This window comes from Procambarus clarkii, unplaced genomic scaffold (assembly GCF_040958095.1).
Source record: "Procambarus clarkii isolate CNS0578487 unplaced genomic scaffold, FALCON_Pclarkii_2.0 HiC_scaffold_125, whole genome shotgun sequence".
Taxonomy (NCBI): Eukaryota; Metazoa; Arthropoda; class Malacostraca; order Decapoda; family Cambaridae; genus Procambarus; species Procambarus clarkii.
The window spans coordinates 1356364-1375921 of NW_027189158.1; the positions used below are offsets into that span (position 1 = coordinate 1356364).

General features: G+C 49.7%; 1 protein-coding gene across 1 annotated transcript in view; it reads right to left on the reverse strand.

The window, feature by feature from the left end:
* Positions 1–19558, reverse strand: part of LOC138360867 (galactoside alpha-(1,2)-fucosyltransferase 1-like) — a 209578-nt gene that overhangs the window by 94528 nt on the left and 95492 nt on the right. Inside the window, exons 2-3 of the mRNA XM_069320380.1 lie at positions 18453–18539; positions 3196–3299 (exon numbers count right to left, since the gene is read on the reverse strand). Coding sequence (XP_069176481.1) covers positions 3196–3299; positions 18453–18539 — 191 coding nt within the window. The remainder of the gene's footprint in view (positions 1–3195; positions 3300–18452; positions 18540–19558) is intronic.

The window sequence follows — 19558 nt, forward strand, 5'->3', positions numbered from 1 at the left end:
AAGTCCTGATGCAACAGTGAGAAGGGGGAGGGAGTTTATCAGGGGAAAGCGCCAAGCCATTACGACTACATAGCACTGGGAAAGAGTCAGGATAAGGATTTGGGATGGGACGGGGGGGGGGGGGGTCAGTCAGTCTTGCCAGTCAGTGACTACAGCTACAAGCTGAAACCGCATCAACGTAACTAGAGTACAGTTGAAAAGAAGCTATTCACAATCATCCTATGCTTACAACATTACAACTCATGCCAGGTGTTCGCCGGCTGCTTGTTCACCACCAGCTAACGACCCAATATTCTGCGGGCTGACCATTCAACTGCTACTACACGCCTGCATGACGTCACCCACCAGTCTATATAAGCAACGGCCGGCGACCCAACACTTCTTGTTCCGAGTAGCTGAATCTAAAACAACCACAAGACCCAACACTCAGACTACTCCTGGTGAGTAGTCTGAGTGTTGGGCCGCCGGCCTGAGTACTGCTCTTGGGTCACATGTTTCTTCCTTCACTCAATGTGGTATTGCTACGACGCGTGACGGAGGAAGGACAGCACATTTGTACATATTGTATAGTCACCCTTTTGTGTGTAGAGTAACGTAATTCTTATGTTCATTGTTGACAGTCGTGTATAGCCAAGGTTACAGGTTTTATTATTGTTTGTGTTTATTATTATAAGTAAAGAATTTAATTGTTCATGTTTCTTGTTCTCTCTCCCACTATTCACTCAGCAATGGACGTAAGCAGTTTTATTTTATTTTTGTTTTACCTTATTGTTTGTTTTATGTGCGTTAGGTATATATATATATATATATATATATATATATATATATATATATATATATATATATATATATATATATATATATATATATATATATATATATATATATATATATATGTCAGACCACGGAGGAAAAATGAAACAGGAAATTTCCTTAAGTACTTTCGTATATTAAATACATCTTCAGAAGGTCCTTCTGAAGATGTATTCTTTGGACCTTCTTTGGACCTTCTGAAGATGTATTTAATATACGAAAGTACTTAAGGAAATTTCCTGTTTCATTTTTCCTCCGTGGTCTGACATTGTCACATTCTTAATCACGTGTTTATTTTCGTGATATACACACACACATATATATATATATATATATATATATATATATATATATATATATATATATATATATATATATATGCCTAAGGCACAACTCTCCTAAACACGAGAGTGAAGTATTCAACTTTAGAACACTTTCCCACCAGGAGACTCGAACCCTAGCCAGCACAGAAGCCTTCCAGCAACTGGCATAACAGGTACGCCTTAACCCACTCCACCACCTGCTCAGACCCTTAAAAGAGATGGTAATTTCGGAGTATTTATATGCCCCAAAGATCACCACCTCCCAAGAGCACTAGAGCAAGTGAGGGGTCATTTATACGTTTATTTCATCAAGTCCCTGTTAATATGGGGGAACACTGTGTTTATGCTTAAGGCACAACTCTCCTAAACACGAGAGTGAAGTATACAACTTTAGAACACTTTCCCACCAGGAGACTCGAACCCTAGCCAGCACAGAAGCCTTCCAGCAACTGGCATAACCTTCCAGGCTTCTGTGCTGGCTAGGGTTCGAGTCTCCAGGAAAGACTGCTACCAAAATATACTAATATATATATATATATATATATATATATATATATATATATATATATATATATATATATATATATATATATATATATATATATATATATATATATATGTGTGTGTGTGTGTGTGTGTGTGTATATCACGAAAATAAACACGTGATTAAGAATGTGACAATGTCAGACCACGGAGGAAAATGAAACAGGAATTTCCTTAAGTACTTTCGTATATTAAATACATCTTCAGAAGGAATCATTCCTTCTGAAGATGTATTTAATATACGAAAGTAGTTAAGGAAATTCCTGTTTCATTTTCCTCCGTGGTCTGACATTGTCACATATATATATATATATATATATATATATATATATATATATATATATATATATATATATATATATATATATATATATATATATATATATATGTATATATTTATATATATATATATATATATATATATATATATATATATATATATATATATATATATATATATATATATATATATATGTTCTAGGCTCATTGAAACAACAAGGGACCCGAGAGCTGCAAGCTTTCTTTTCCAGTGCCTCAGTGTGGCGATACAGAGGGGAAATGCGCACTGCATCCAGGGTTCCTGCCCGCCATCTGAGGAGCTGGAGGAACTCGACAACCTATGATAACCATCTTTGTAACCCATATGTTACTCCTTTTTTGTAACAAAGTTCAAATAAAGTAAATATATATGTGTACATACAAAAGAATGGGGGTGGTAGGAGAAGATAATATTAGTGTTCAGTGAGAAACCACAAGGTCTCCTCTGAATACTTTTTATTTTCTTCTCCGAGGCTATGGGTCCCCACATTGGCACCAGAGGTGGTACCCTCACAAATTTTATATATATAAATATATATATATATATATATATATATATATATATATATATATATATATATATATATATATATATATATATATATATATATATATATAACTGAAAACTCACACCCCAGAAGTGACTCGAACCCATACTCCCAGAAGCAACGCAACTGGTATGTACAAGACGCCTTAATCCACTTGACCATCACGACCGGACATAATGAGGTGATAGCCGAGGCTATTTGAACCACCCCACCGCCGGCACTCGGATAGTTATCTTGGGCATAGCATTTTACCAAATCAACTATCCGAGTGCCGGCGGTGGGGTGGTTCAAATAGCCTCGGCTATCACCTCATTATGTCCGGTCGTGATGGTCAAGTGGATTAAGGCGTCTTGTACATACCAGTTGCGTTGCTTCTGGGAGTATGGGTTCGAGTCACTTCTGGGGTGTGAGTTTTCAGTTGCATATGTCCTGGGGACCATTCAGGCTTGTTCGCATATATATATATATATATATATATATATATATATATATATATATATATATATATATATATATATATATGTATATATATATATATATATATATATATATATATATATATATATATATATATATATATATTTATATATATATACATATATATAGATTGTTAATCCATGATCTTGTATGAAGAGAACATTACAACTCACCCGTACACCGAAGACCTTACGTATGACAGAGAGAGACAGGTATTCCGTAATCTTGTTGCCCAACCGTCCGGCCGAGTTTATAGTGACGTAAGGCAGCGAGCAGTCTGTAACACAGTCAGGGGCTGATGACTAGCGTCTCGGGGCTCCTGACACTAATGTTATTCCAGGTGGTGATACTCTGTTCTCCCCCAGCTGGCTGACACTGTACTAGCTGTCACCCCAGCTGGCTGACACTCTACTATCACCCCAGCTGGCTGACACTCTACTATCACCCCAGCTGGCTGACAGTCTACTATCACCCCAGCTGGCTGACACTCTACTATCACCCCAGCTGGCTGACACTCTACTATCACCCAGCTGGCTGACACTCTACTATCACCCCAGCTGGCTGACACTCTACTATCACCCAGCTGGCTGACACTCTACTATCACCCCAGCTGGCTGACACTCTACTATCACCCCAGCTGGCTGACACCCTACTATCACCCCAGCTGGCTGACACTCTACTATCACCCCAGCTTGCTGACACTCTACTATCACCCCAGCTGGCTGACATTCTACTATCACCCTAGCTGGCTGACACCCTACTATCACCCCAACTGACTGACACTCTACTGTCACCCAGCAGGCTGACACTCTACTATCACCCAGCTAGCTGACACTCTTCTATAACCCTAGCTGGCTGACACTCTACTATCACCCTAGCTTGCTGACACCCTACTATCACCCCATCTGACTGACACTCTACTATCACCCAGGAGGCTGACACTCTACTATCACCCAACTTGCTGACACTCTACTATCACCCCAGCTGGCTGACACTCTACTATCACCCAAGCTGGCTGACACTCTACTATCACCCTAGCTGACTGACACCCTACTATCTCCCCAACTGGCTGACACTCTACTATCACTCTAGCTGACTGACACACTACTATCACCCCAGCTGGCTGACACTCTACTATCACCCCATCTGACTGACTCTCTACTATCACCCCGTCTGGCTAACACTCTTCTATCCCTCTAGCTGGCTGACACTCTACTATCACCCTAGCTGGCTGACACTCTACTATCACCCAGCTATCTGACACTCTACTATCACCCCAGCTGGCTGACACTCTACTATCACCCTAGCTGGCTGACACCCTACTATCACCCCAGCTGACTGACACTCTACTATCACCCCGTCTGGCTAACACTCTTCTATCCCTCTAGCAGGCTGGCACTCTACTATTACCCAGCTGGCTGACACTCTACTATCACCCCAGCTGGCTGTCACTCTACTATCACCCTAGCCGCCTGATACCCTACTATCACCCAGGCTGGCTGACACTCTACTATCTTCCTAGATGGCTGACACTCTACTACCACCCCAGCTGGCTGACACTCTACTATCACCCTAGCTGGCTGACACTCTACTATCACCCCAGCTGGCTGACACCCTACTATCACCCTAAATGACTGACACCCTACTATCATCCCAGCTGGCTGACACTCTACTATCACCCTAGATGGCTGTCACTCTACTAACACCCAACTGGCTGACACTCTACTATCACCCCAGCCGGCTGACACCCTACTATCAGCTCAGGTAGCTAACACTCTACTATCACCCCAGATGGCTGACACTCTACTATCACCCCAGCTGACTGACACCCAACTATCACCCCCGCTGGTTGACACTCTACTGTCACCCAGCTGGCTGACACTCTACTATCACCCAGCAGGCTTACACTCTACTATCACCCAGCTGGCTGACACCCTACTCTACTATCACCCAGCTGGCTGACACTCTACTATCACCCAGCTGGCTGACACTCTACTATCACCCAGCTCTTTGACACCCTACTATCACCCAGCTGGCTGACAATCTAATATCACCCTAGCTGGCTGACACCCTACTATCACCCCAGCTGGCTGACACTCTACTATCACCCTAGCTGGCTGACACCCTACTATCAGCTCAGGTAGCTGACACTCTACTATCACCCCAGCTGGCTGACACTCTACTATCACCCCAGCTGACTGACACCCTACTATCACCCCAGCAGGCTAACACTCTACTATCACCCTAGCTGGCTGACACCCTACTATCACACTAGCTGGCTGACACTCTACTATCACCCAGCTGGCTGACACCCTACTATCACCCCAGCTGACTGACACTCTACTATCACCCAGCAGGCTGACACTCTACTATTACCCAGCTGGCTGACGCTCTACTATCACCCCAGCTGGCTGACACTCTACTATCACCCTAGCTGACTGTCACCCTACTATCACCCCATCTGGCTGACACCCTACTATCACCCTAGCTGGCTTACACCCTACTATCACCCCGGCTGGCTAACACTCTTCTATCACCCTAGCTGACTGACACTTTACTATCACCCTAGCTGACTGACACTCTACTAACACACAGCTAGCTGACACTTTACTATCACCCTAGCCGGCCGACACCCTACTATCACCCCAAGTTGGCCGACACTCTACTAACACCCTAACTGGCTGACACTATACTATCACCCCCAGCTGACTGACACTCTACTATCACCCAGCTGGCTGACACTCTACTATCACCCAGCAGGCTGACACTCTACTATTACCCAGCTGGCTGACACTCTACTATCACCCCAGCTGGCTGACACTCTACTATCACCCCAGCTGGCTGACACCCTACTATCACCCTAGCTAGCATACACCCTACTATCACCCCGGCTGGCTAACACTCTTCTATCACCCTAGCTGACTGACCCCCTACTATCACCCCAGCTGGCTGACACTCTACTATCAACCTAGCTGGCTTAAACCCTACTATCACCCCGGCTGACTAACACTCTTCTATCACTCTAGCTGGCTGACACTTTACTATCATCCTAGCTGTCTGACACTCTACTAACACCCAGCTGACTGACACTTTACTATCACCCTAGACGGCCGACACCCTACTATCACCCCAAGTTGGATGACACTCTACTAACACCCTAACTGGCTGACCCCCTACTATCACCCCAGCTGGCTGACTCTCTACTATCACCCTAGCTAGCATACACCCTACTATCACCCCGGCTGGCTAACACTCTTCTATCACCCTAGCTGGCTGACACTCTTCTATCACCCTAGCTGGCTGACACTCTACTATCACCCAGCTAGCTGACACTCTACTATCACCCCAGCTGGGTGACACTCTACTATCACCCTAGCTGGCTGACACCCTACTATCACCCAAGCTGGCTGACACACTACTATCACCCCAGCTGGCTGACACTCTACTATCACCCCATCTGGCTGACACTCTACTATCACCCCAGCTGGCTGACACTCTACTATCACCCCATCTGGCTGACACTTTACTATCACCCCAGCTGGCTGACACTCTACTATCACCCCATCTGGGAGACACTCTACTATCACCCTAGCTGACTGACACCCTACTATCACCCCAGCTGGCTGACACTCTACTATCACCCTAGCTGGCTGACACCCTACTATCAGCTCAGGTAGCTGACACTCTACTATCACCCCAGCTGGCTGACACTCTACTATCACCCCAGCTGACTGACACCCTACTATCACCCCAGCAGGCTAACACTCTACTATCACCCTAGCTGGCTGACACCCTACTATCACACTAGCTGGCTGACACTCTACTATCACCCAGCTGGCTGACACCCTACTATCACCCCAGCTGACTGACACTCTACTATCACCCAGCAGGCTGACACTCTACTATTACCCAGCTGGCTGACGCTCTACTATCACCCCAGCTGGCTGACACTCTACTATCACCCTAGCTGACTGTCACCCTACTATCACCCCATCTGGCTGACACCCTACTATCACCCTAGCTGGCTTACACCCTACTATCACCCCGGCTGGCTAACACTCTTCTATCACCCTAGCTGACTGACACTTTACTATCACCCTAGCTGACTGACACTCTACTAACACACAGCTAGCTGACACTTTACTATCACCCTAGCCGGCCGACACCCTACTATCACCCCAAGTTGGCCGACACTCTACTAACACCCTAACTGGCTGACACTATACTATCACCCCCAGCTGACTGACACTCTACTATCACCCAGCTGGCTGACACTCTACTATCACCCAGCAGGCTGACACTCTACTATTACCCAGCTGGCTGACACTCTACTATCACCCCAGCTGGCTGACACTCTACTATCACCCCAGCTGGCTGACACCCTACTATCACCCTAGCTAGCATACACCCTACTATCACCCCGGCTGGCTAACACTCTTCTATCACCCTAGCTGACTGACCCCCTACTATCACCCCAGCTGGCTGACACTCTACTATCAACCTAGCTGGCTTAAACCCTACTATCACCCCGGCTGACTAACACTCTTCTATCACTCTAGCTGGCTGACACTTTACTATCATCCTAGCTGTCTGACACTCTACTAACACCCAGCTGACTGACACTTTACTATCACCCTAGACGGCCGACACCCTACTATCACCCCAAGTTGGATGACACTCTACTAACACCCTAACTGGCTGACCCCCTACTATCACCCCAGCTGGCTGACTCTCTACTATCACCCTAGCTAGCATACACCCTACTATCACCCCGGCTGGCTAACACTCTTCTATCACCCTAGCTGGCTGACACTCTACTATCACCCTAGCTGGCTGACACTCTACTATCACCCAGCTAGCTGACACTCTACTATCACCCCAGCTGGGTGACACTCTACTATCACCCTAGCTGGCTGACACCCTACTATCACCCAAGCTGGCTGACACACTACTATCACCCCAGCTGGCTGACACTCTACTATCACCCCATCTGGCTGACACTCTACTATCACCCCAGCTGGCTGACACTCTACTATCACCCCATCTGGCTGACACTCTACTATCACCCCAGCTGGCTGACACTCTACTATCACCCCATCTGGGAGACACTCTACTATCACCCTAGTTGACTGACACCCTACTATCACCCCAGCTGGCTGACACTCTACTATCACCCTAGCTGGCTGACACCCTACTATCAGCTCAGGTAGCTGACACTCTACTATCACCCCAGCTGGCTGACACTCTACTATCACCCCAGCTGACTGACACCCTACTATCACCCCAGCAGGCTAACACTCTACTATCACCCTAGCTGGCTGACACCCTACTATCACACTAGCTGGCTGACACTCTACTATCACCCAGCTGGCTGACACCCTACTATCACCCCAGCTGACTGACACTCTACTATCACCCAGCAGGCTGACACTCTACTATTACCCAGCTGGCTGACGCTCTACTATCACCCCAGCTGGCTGACACTCTACTATCACCCTAGCTGACTGTCACCCTACTATCACCCCATCTGGCTGACACCCTACTATCACCCTAGCTGGCTTACACCCTACTATCACCCCGGCTGGCTAACACTCTTCTATCACCCTAGCTGACTGACACTTTACTATCACCCTAGCTGACTGACACTCTACTAACACACAGCTAGCTGACACTTTACTATCACCCTAGCCGGCCGACACCCTACTATCACCCCAAGTTGGCCGACACTCTACTAACACCCTAACTGGCTGACACTATACTATCACCCCCAGCTGACTGACACTCTACTATCACCCAGCTGGCTGACACTCTACTATCACCCAGCAGGCTGACACTCTACTATTACCCAGCTGGCTGACACTCTACTATCACCCCAGCTGGCTGACACTCTACTATCACCCCAGCTGGCTGACACCCTACTATCACCCTAGCTAGCATACACCCTACTATCACCCCGGCTGGCTAACACTCTTCTATCACCCTAGCTGACTGACCCCCTACTATCACCCCAGCTGGCTGACACTCTACTATCAACCTAGCTGGCTTAAACCCTACTATCACCCCGGCTGACTAACACTCTTCTATCACTCTAGCTGGCTGACACTTTACTATCATCCTAGCTGTCTGACACTCTACTAACACCCAGCTGACTGACACTTTACTATCACCCTGGACGGCCGACACCCTACTATCACCCCAAGTTGGATGACACTCTACTAACACCCTAACTGGCTGACCCCCTACTATCACCCCAGCTGGCTGACTCTCTACTATCACCCTAGCTAGCATACACCCTACTATCACCCCGGCTGGCTAACACTCTTCTATCACCCTAGCTGGCTGACACTCTTCTATCACCCTAGCTGGCTGACACTCTACTATCACCCAGCTAGCTGACACTCTACTATCACCCCAGCTGGGTGACACTCTACTATCACCCTAGCTGGCTGACACCCTACTATCACCCAAGCTGGCTGACACACTACTATCACCCCAGCTGGCTGACACTCTACTATCACCCCATCTGGCTGACACTCTACTATCACCCCAGCTGGCTGACACTCTACTATCACCCCATCTGGCTGACACTCTACTATCACCCCAGCTGGCTGACACTCTACTATCACCCCATCTGGGAGACACTCTACTATCACCCTAGCTGACTGACACCCTACTATCACCCCAGCTAGCTGACACTCTACTATCACCCCAGCTGACTGACTCTCTACTATCACCCCGGCTGGCTAACACTCTTCTATCACCCTAGCTGGCTGACACTCTACTATCACCCTAGCTGGCTGACATTCTACTTTCACCCAGCTAACTGAATTCTCTACTATCACCCCAGCTGGCTGACGCTCTACTATCACCCTACCTGGCTGACACCCTACTATCACCCTAGCTGACTGACACTCTACTATCACCCAGCAGCCTTACAGTCTACTATCACCCAGCTGGCTGAAACCCTACTATCACCCCAGCTGGCTGACACTCTACTATCACCATAGCTGGCTGACACCCTACTATCACCCCAGCTGGCTGACAATCTAATATCACCCTAGCTGGCTGACACCCTACTATCACCCCAGCTGACTGACACTCTACTGTCACCCAGCAGGCTGACACTCTACTATCACTTAGCTAGCTGACACTCTACTATCACCCCAGCTGGCTGAGACTCTACTATCACCCTAGCTGGCTGACACCCTACTATCACCCCAGCTGACTGACACTCTACTATCACCCAGCAGGCTGACACTCTACTGTCACATAGCTGGCTGACACTCTACTATCACCCCAGCTGGCTGACACTCTACTATCACCCTAGCTGACTGACACCCTACTATCTCCCCAGCTGACTGACACTCTACTATCACCCCAGCTGGCTGACATTCTACTATCACCCTAGCTGACTGACACCCTACTATCTCCCCAGCTGGCTGACACTCTACTATCACCCCAGCTGGGTGACACTCTACTATCACTCTAGCTGACTGACACCCTACTATCACCCCAGCTGGCTGACACTCTACTATCACTCCATCTGACTGACTCTCTACTATCACCCCGTCTGGCTAACACTCATCTATCACCCTCGCTGACTGACATTCTACTATCACCCCAGCTGGCTGACACTCTACTATCACCCTAGCTGGCTGACACTCTACTATCACCGCAGCTGGCTGACACTCTACTATCACCCTAGCCAGCTAATACCCTACTATCACCCAAGCTGGCTGATACCCTACTATCACCCAAGCTGGCTGAATCTCTACTATCACCCTAGTTGGCTGACACTCTACTATAACCCCAGCTGGCTGACACTCTACTATCACCCTAGTTGGCTGACACTCTACTACCACCCCAGCTGGCTGACACCCTACTATCACCCCAGATGACTGACACCCTACTATCACCCCAGCTGGCTGACACTCTACTATCACCCTAGATGGCTGTAACTCTACTAACACCCAGCTGGCTAACACTCTACTATCACCCCAACCTGCTGACACCCTACTATCACCCCCAGCTGGCTGATACTCTACTATCACCCCAGCCGGCTGACACCCTACTATCACCCCCAGCTGGCTGACACTCTACTGTCACCCAGGTGGCTGACACTCTACTATCACCCAGCAGGCTTACACTCTACTATCACCCAGCTGGCTGACACCCTACTATCACCCAGCTGGCTGACAATCTACTATCACCCAGCTGGCTGAGACTCTACTATCACCCAGCTGGCTGAGACCCTACTATCACCCAGCTGGCTGACACTCTACTGTCACCCAGCTGGCTGACACCCTACTATCACCCAGCTGGCTGACACTCTACTATTACCCAGCTGGTTGACACCCTACTATCACCCAGCTGGCTGACAATCTACTATCACCCTAGCTGGCTGACACCCTACTATCACCCAGCTGGCTGGCACTCTACTATCTCCCTAGCTGGCTGACAGTCAACTATCAGCCCAGGTGGCTGACACTCTACTATCACCCCAGCTGGCTGACACTGTACTATCACCCCAGCTGACTGACACCCTACTATCACCCCAGCTGGCTGACACTCTACTATCACCCTAGCTGGCTGACACCCTAGTATCACCCTTGCTGACTGACACTCTACTATCACCCCAGCTGGCTGATACCCTACTATCACCCCAGCTTGCTGACACTCTACTATCACCCAGCAGGTTGGCACCCTACTATCACCCAGTTGGCTGATACTCTACTATCACCCAGTTGGCTGACACTCTACTATCACCCAGCTGGTTGATACCCTACTATCACCCAGCTGGCTGACACTCTACTATCACCCAGCTGGCTGACACCCTGCTATCACCCTGCTGGCTGAAACTCTACTATCACCCTAGCTGGCAGGCACCCTACTATCACCCCTGCTGGCTGACACTTTATGTTCACCCTAGCTGGCTGACACCATACTATCACCGCAGCTGGCTGACACTCTACTATCACCCTAGATGGCTGACACCCTACTATCCCCCCAGCTGGCTGACACTTTACTATCACCCCAGCTGGCTGACACCCTACAATTACCCCAACTGGGTGACACTCTACTATCACCCCTGCTGGCTGACACCCTACTATCACCCCAGCTGGCTGACACTCTACTATAACCCTAGCTGGCTGACACCCTACTATAACCCCAGCTGGTTGACACTCTACTATCACCCCAGCTTGCTGACACCCTACTATCACCCCAGCAGGCTGACACTCTACTATACCCTAGCTGGCTGACACCCTACTATAACCCCAGCTGGTTGACACTCTACTATCACCCCACCTTGCTGACACCCTACTATAACCCCAGCTGGCTGACACCCTACTATTACCTCAGCTGGCTGACACTTTACTATCACCCCAGCTTGCTGACACCCTACTATCACCCAGCTGGCTGACACTTCACTATCACCCTGCTGGCTGACACCCTACTATCACCCCAGCTGGCTGACACCCTACTATCACCCCAGCTGGCTGACACCCTACTATCACCCAACTGGCTGACACCCTACTATCCCCCCAGCTGGCTGACACCCAACTATCACCCAATTGGCTGACACTCAACTATTACCCAGCTGGGTGACACTCTACTATAACCCCAGCTGGCTGACACCCTACTATCACCCCAGCTGGCTGACACCCTACCATCACCCCAGCTGGCTGACACTCTACTATAACCCTAGCTGGCTGACGCCCTACTATAACCTAGCTGGCTGACACCCTACTATCACCCCAGCTGGCTGACACCCTACTATCACCCCAGCTTGCTGACACCCTACTATCACCCCAGCTGGCTAACACTCTTCTATCACCCTAGCTGGCTGACACTCTTCTATCACCCTAGCTGGCTGACACTCTACTATCACCCAGCTAGCTGACACTCTACTATCACCCCAGCTGGGTGACACTCTACTATCACCCTAGCTGGCTGACACCCTACTATCACCCAAGCTGGCTGACACACTACTATCACCCCAGCTGGCTGACAATCTACTATCACCCCATCTGGCTGACACTCTACTATCACCCCAGCTGGCTGACACTCTACTATCACCCCATCTGGCTGACACTCTACTATCACCCCAGCTGGCTGACACTCTACTATCACCCCATCTGGGAGACACTCTACTATCACCCTAGCTGACTGACACCCTACTATCACCCCAGCTAGCTGACACTCTACTATCACCCCAGCTGACTGACTCTCTACTATCACCCCGGCTGGCTAACACTCTTCTATCACCCTAGCTGGCTGACACTCTACTATCACCCTAGCTGGCTGACATTCTACTTTCACCCAGCTAACTGAATTCTCTACTATCACCCCAGCTGGCTGACGCTCTACTATCACCCTACCTGGCTGACACCCTACTATCACCCTAGCTGACTGACACTCTACTATCACCCAGCAGCCTTACAGTCTACTATCACCCAGCTGGCTGAAACCCTACTATCACCCCAGCTGGCTGACACTCTACTATCACCATAGCTGGCTGACACCCTACTATCACCCCAGCTGGCTGACACTCTAATATCACCCTAGCTGGCTGACACCCTACTATCACCCCAGCTGACTGACACTCTACTGTCACCCAGCAGGCTGACACTCTACTATCACTTAGCTAGCTGACACTCTACTATCACCCCAGCTGGCTGAGACTCTACTATCACCCTAGCTGGCTGACACCCTACTATCACCCCAGCTGACTGACACTCTACTATCACCCAGCAGGCTGACACTCTACTGTCACATAGCTGGTTGACACTCTACTATCACCCCAGCTGGCTGACACTCTACTATCACCCTAGCTGACTGACACCCTACTATCACCCCAGCTGACTGACACTCTACTATCACCCCAGCTGGCTGACATTCTACTATCACCCTAGCTGACTGACACCCTACTATCTCCCCAGCTGGCTGACACTCTACTATCACCCCAGCTGGGTGACACTCTACTATCACTCTAGCTGACTGACACCCTACTATCACCCCAGCTGGCTGACACTCTACTATCACTCCATCTGACTGACTCTCTACTATCACCCCGTCTGGCTAACACTCATCTATCACCCTCGCTGACTGACATTCTACTATCACCCCAGCTGGCTGACACTCTACTATCACCCTAGCTGGCTGACACTCTACTATCACCCCAGCTGGCTGACACTCTACTATCACCCTAGCCAGCTGATACCCTACTATCACCCAAGCTGGCTGATACCCTACTATCACCCAAGCTGGCTGAATCTCTACTATCACCCTAGTTGGCTGACACTCTACTATAACCCCAGCTGGCTGACACTCTACTATCACCCTAGTTGGCTGACACTCTACTACCACCCCAGCTGGCTGACACCCTACTATCACCCCAGATGACTGACACCCTACTATCACCCCAGCTGGCTGACACTCTACTATCACCCTAGATGGCTGTAACTCTACTAACACCCAGCTGGCTAACACTCTACTATCACCCCAACCTGCTGACACCCTACTATCACCCCCAGCTGGCTGATACTCTACTATCACCCCAGCCGGCTGACACCCTACTATCACCCCCAGCTGGCTGACACTCTACTGTCACCCAGGTGGCTGACACTCTACTATCACCCAGCAGGCTTACACTCTACTATCACCCAGCTGGCTGACACCCTACTATCACCCAGCTGGCTGACAATCTACTATCACCCAGCTGGCTGAGACTCTACTATCACCCAGCTGGCTGAGACCCTACTATCACCCAGCTGGCTGACACTCTACTATCACCCAGCTGGCTGACACCCTACTATCACCCAGCTGGCTGACACTCTACTATTACCCAGCTGGTTGACACCCTACTATCACCCAGCTGGCTGACAATCTACTATCACCCTAGCTGGCTGACACCCTACTATCACCCCAGCTGGCTGGCACTCTACTATCTCCCTAGCTGGCTGACAGTCAACTATCAGCCCAGGTGGCTGACACTCTACTATCACCCCAGCTGGCTGACACTGTACTATCACCCCAGCTGACTGACACCCTACTATCACCCCAGCTGGCTGACACTCTACTATCACCCTAGCTGGCTGACACCCTAGTATCACCCTTGCTGACTGACACTCTACTATCACCCCAGCTGGCTGATACCCTACTATCACCCCAGCTTGCTGACACTCTACTATCACCCAGCAGGTTGGCACCCTACTATCACCCAGTTGGCTGATACTCTACTATCACCCAGTTGGCTGACACTCTACTATCACCCAGCTGGTTGATACCCTACTATCACCCAGCTGGCTGACACTCTACTATCACCCAGCTGGCTGACACCCTGCTATCACCCTGCTGGCTGAAACTCTACTATCACCCTAGCTGGCTGGCACCCTACTATCACCCCTGCTGGCTGACACTTTACGTTCACCCTAGCTGGCTGACACCATACTATCACCGCAGCTGGCTGACACTCTACTATCACCCTAGATGGCTGACACCCTACTATCCCCCCAGCTGGCTGACACTTTACTATCACCCCAGCTGGCTGACACCCTACAATTACCCCAACTGGGTGACACTCTACTATCACCCCTGCTGGCTAACACCCTACTATCACCCCAGCTGGCTGACACTCTACTATAACCCTAGCTGGCTGACACCCTACTATAACCCCAGCTGGTTGACACTCTACTATCACCCCAGCTTGCTGACACCCTACTATCACCCCAGCAGGCTGACACTCTACTATACCCTAGCTGGCTGACACTCTACTATAACCCTAGCTGGCTGACACCCTACTATAACCCCAGCTGGTTGACACTCTACTATCACCCCACCTTGCTGACACCCTACTATAACCCCAGCTGGCTGACACCCTACTATTACCTCAGCTGGCTGACACTTTACTATCACCCCAGCTTGCTGACACCCTACTATCACCCAGCTGGCTGACACTTCACTATCACCCTGCTGGCTGACACCCTACTATCACCCCAGCTGGCTGACACCCTACTATCACCCCAGCTGGCTGACACCCTACTATCACCCAACTGGCTGACACCCTACTATCCCCCAGCTGGCTGACACCCAACTATCACCCAATTGGCTGACACTCAACTATTACCCAGCTGGGTGACACTCTACTATAACCCCAGCTGGCTGACACCCTACTATCACCCCAGCTGGCTGACACCCTACCATCACCCCAGCTGGCTGACACTCTACTATAACCCTAGCTGGCTGACGCCCTACTATAACCCAGCTGGCTGACACCCTACTATCACCCCAGCTGGCTGACACCCTACTATCACCCCAGCTTGCTGACACCCTACTATCACCCCAGCTGGCTGACACTCTATTATCACCCCAGTTTGCTGACACCCTACTCTCACCCCAGCTGGCTGACACCCTACTATCACCCAGCTGGCTGACACCCTACTATCACCCAGCTGGCTGACACTCTACTATCACCCAGCTGGCTGACACTCTACTATAACCCAGCTGGCTGACACCCTACTATCACTCCAGCTGGCTGACACCCTATTATCACCCCAGCTGGCTGACACCCTACTATCACTCCAGCTGGCTGACACCCTACTATCAGCCAGCTGGCTGACACCCTACTATCACCCAGCTGGCTGACACCCTACTATCACCCAGCTGGCTGACACCCTACTATCACTCCAGCTGGCTGACACTCTACTATCACCCCAGCTGGCTGACACCCTACTGTCACCCCAGCTGGCTGACACCCTACTATCACCCCAGCTGGCTGACACCCTACTATCACCCAGCTGGCTGACTCTCTACTATCACCCTGCTGGCTGACACCCTACTATCACCCAGATGGGTGACACTCTATTATCACCCAGCTGGCTGTCACTCTACTTTCACCCAGCTGGCTGACACCCTACTATCACCCAGATGGGTGACACTCTATTATCACCCAGCTCGCTGACACCCTACTATCACCCAGCTGGCTGACGCCCTACTATCACCCAGATGGGTGACACTCTATTATCACCCTGCTGGCTGACACCCTACTATCACCCAGCTGGCTGACGCCCTACTATCACCCAGATGGCTGACACTCTATTATCACCCAGGTGGCTGACACCCTACTATCACCCAGCTGGCTGACTCTCTACTATCACCCAGCTGGCTGACGCCCTACTATCACCCAGATGGGTGACACTCTATTATCACCCAGCTGGCTGACTCTCTACTATCACCCAGCTGGCTGACGCCCTACTATCACCCAGATGGGTGACACTCTATTATCACCCAGCTGGCTGACTCTCTACTATCACCCAGCTGGCTGACGCCCTACTATCACCCAGATGGGTGACACTCTATTATCACCCAGCTGGCTGACACCCTACTATCACCCAGCTGGCTGACTCTCTACTATCACCCAGCTGGCTGACTCTCTACTATCACCCAGCTGGCTGACACCCTACTATCACCCAGATGGGTGACACTCTATTATCACCCAGCTGGCTGACACTCTACTATTAGTATCAGCATTGACTGTGAAGGAAGGGAGACTATGAAGCAAGGGACTCACTGTGAAGCAAGGACTAACCGTGAAGCAAGGACTCACTGTGAAGCAAGGAACTCATTGTGAAGCAAGGACTCACTGTGAAGCAAGGACTAACCGTGAAGCAAGGACTCACTGTGAAGCAAGGACTTACCGTGAAGCAAGGACTCACCATGAAGCAAGGACTCACTGTAAAGCAAGGGACTCACTGTGAAGCAAGGGACTCACTGTGAAGCAAGGGACTCACTGTGAAGCAAGGACTCACCGTGAAGCAACGGACTCACTGTGAAGCAAAGACTCACTGTGAAGCAAGGGACTCACTGTGAAGCAAGGACTCACTGTAAAGCTAGGAACTCACTGTGAAGCAAGGACTCACTGTGAAGCAAGGACTCACTGTGAAGCAAGGGGCTCACTTTGAAGCAAGGACTCACCGTGAAGCAAGGGACTCACTATGAAGCAAGGGACTCTCTGTGAAGCAAGGACTCACCGTGAAGCTAGGACTCACTGTGAAGCAAGGGACTCATTGTTAAGCATGGACTCACCGTGATGCAAGGGAGTCACTGTGAAGCAAGTACTCACTGTGATGCAAGGGACTCACTGTGAAGCAAGGACTCACTGTGAAGCAAGGACTCACCGTGAAGCAAGGACTCACCGTGAAGCAAGGGACTCACTTTGAAGCAAGGGCTCACCGTGAAGCAAGGAATCACTGTGAAGCAAAGACTCACCGTGAAGCAAGGACTCACTGTGAAGCAAAGACTCACCATTAAGCAAGGACTTACTGTGAAGCAAGGACTCACCATGAAGCAAGAACTCACCGTGAAGCAAGGGACTCACTGTGAAGCAAGGACTCACCGTGAAGCAAGGACTCACTGTGAAGCAAGGACTTACCGTGCTGGTTGTCAGGAGGAAGAGGCAAGTATCGTGGCTGAGGAAGGCACAAGCTGGCCTTCGCCAGGGACGGGTTGAAGCCGGCCTCTGTTAGAGAAGATGTTTGTTGACACAATGTTATGGGCTCTATAAGTCCTGTACAGGTCCTAGTGCATGTGTACAGACATCTCTCTCCTCGTCTGTACACATGCACCTTCACACTGTCTGTACAGGTCTGTACACATGCACACTTCACACTCAATTCTTCAGGTGTACGGAGGTAAAATATTACCAAATTCTTGTTCAGTATATCAAAGTGGCTCATTTTGGGTAAAGGTTGACATTTTACGGGACCCCCGTAACACACGCATGCACGTACGCACATGTACGTTTGCAAGCACACACGCACACACACGCAAAAACAAACACAAGCACACATGCATGCACACACACACGCAAAAACAAACACAAGCACACATGCATGCGCGCACACACACACATATACGTCCAATCAGGCTAGAAGGGATTAACACCTTTTCGTGGAAAGGGGATAAAACTTCACTCATAATCCACTCCCTTTCTTACCCCCTCTCTTACCTGCTGTAATCTGAAGACAACACCTCACCCACCTCCTCTTCACCCCCATCACACGCGCACACATGCACACACACACACGGTCTCTCTGTTTTCTCTCTCTCTCTGTTCTCTCTCTCTCTCTCTTCTCTCTCTCTCTCTCTCTCTCTCTCTCTCTCTCTCTCTCTCTCTCTCTCTCTCTCTCTCTCTCTCTCTCTCTCTCTCTCTCTCTCTCTCTCTCTCTCTCTCTCTCTCTCTCTTTCTCTCTCTCTTGCTCTCTCTCTCTTGCTCTCTCTCTCTTGCTCTCTTGCTCTCTCTCTCTTGACAAGGGGCAAAATGGCAGGAGGACGCAGCTGGGACACAGGGAACAGCCAAAGTGACCAAGCGAAGGAAATGTTAACCCAAGTTCTGGAGGAATTCAGGAGGGAGATACATGAAATGTGGATTACAATTAACAACCTGCAAAGTGAGCTGACATCAGCAAGGGAGGAGATCAAATCCCTCACAGAGAAAAATAAAGAGACCGAGCATCAGATTATCATCCAAAGGGAAGG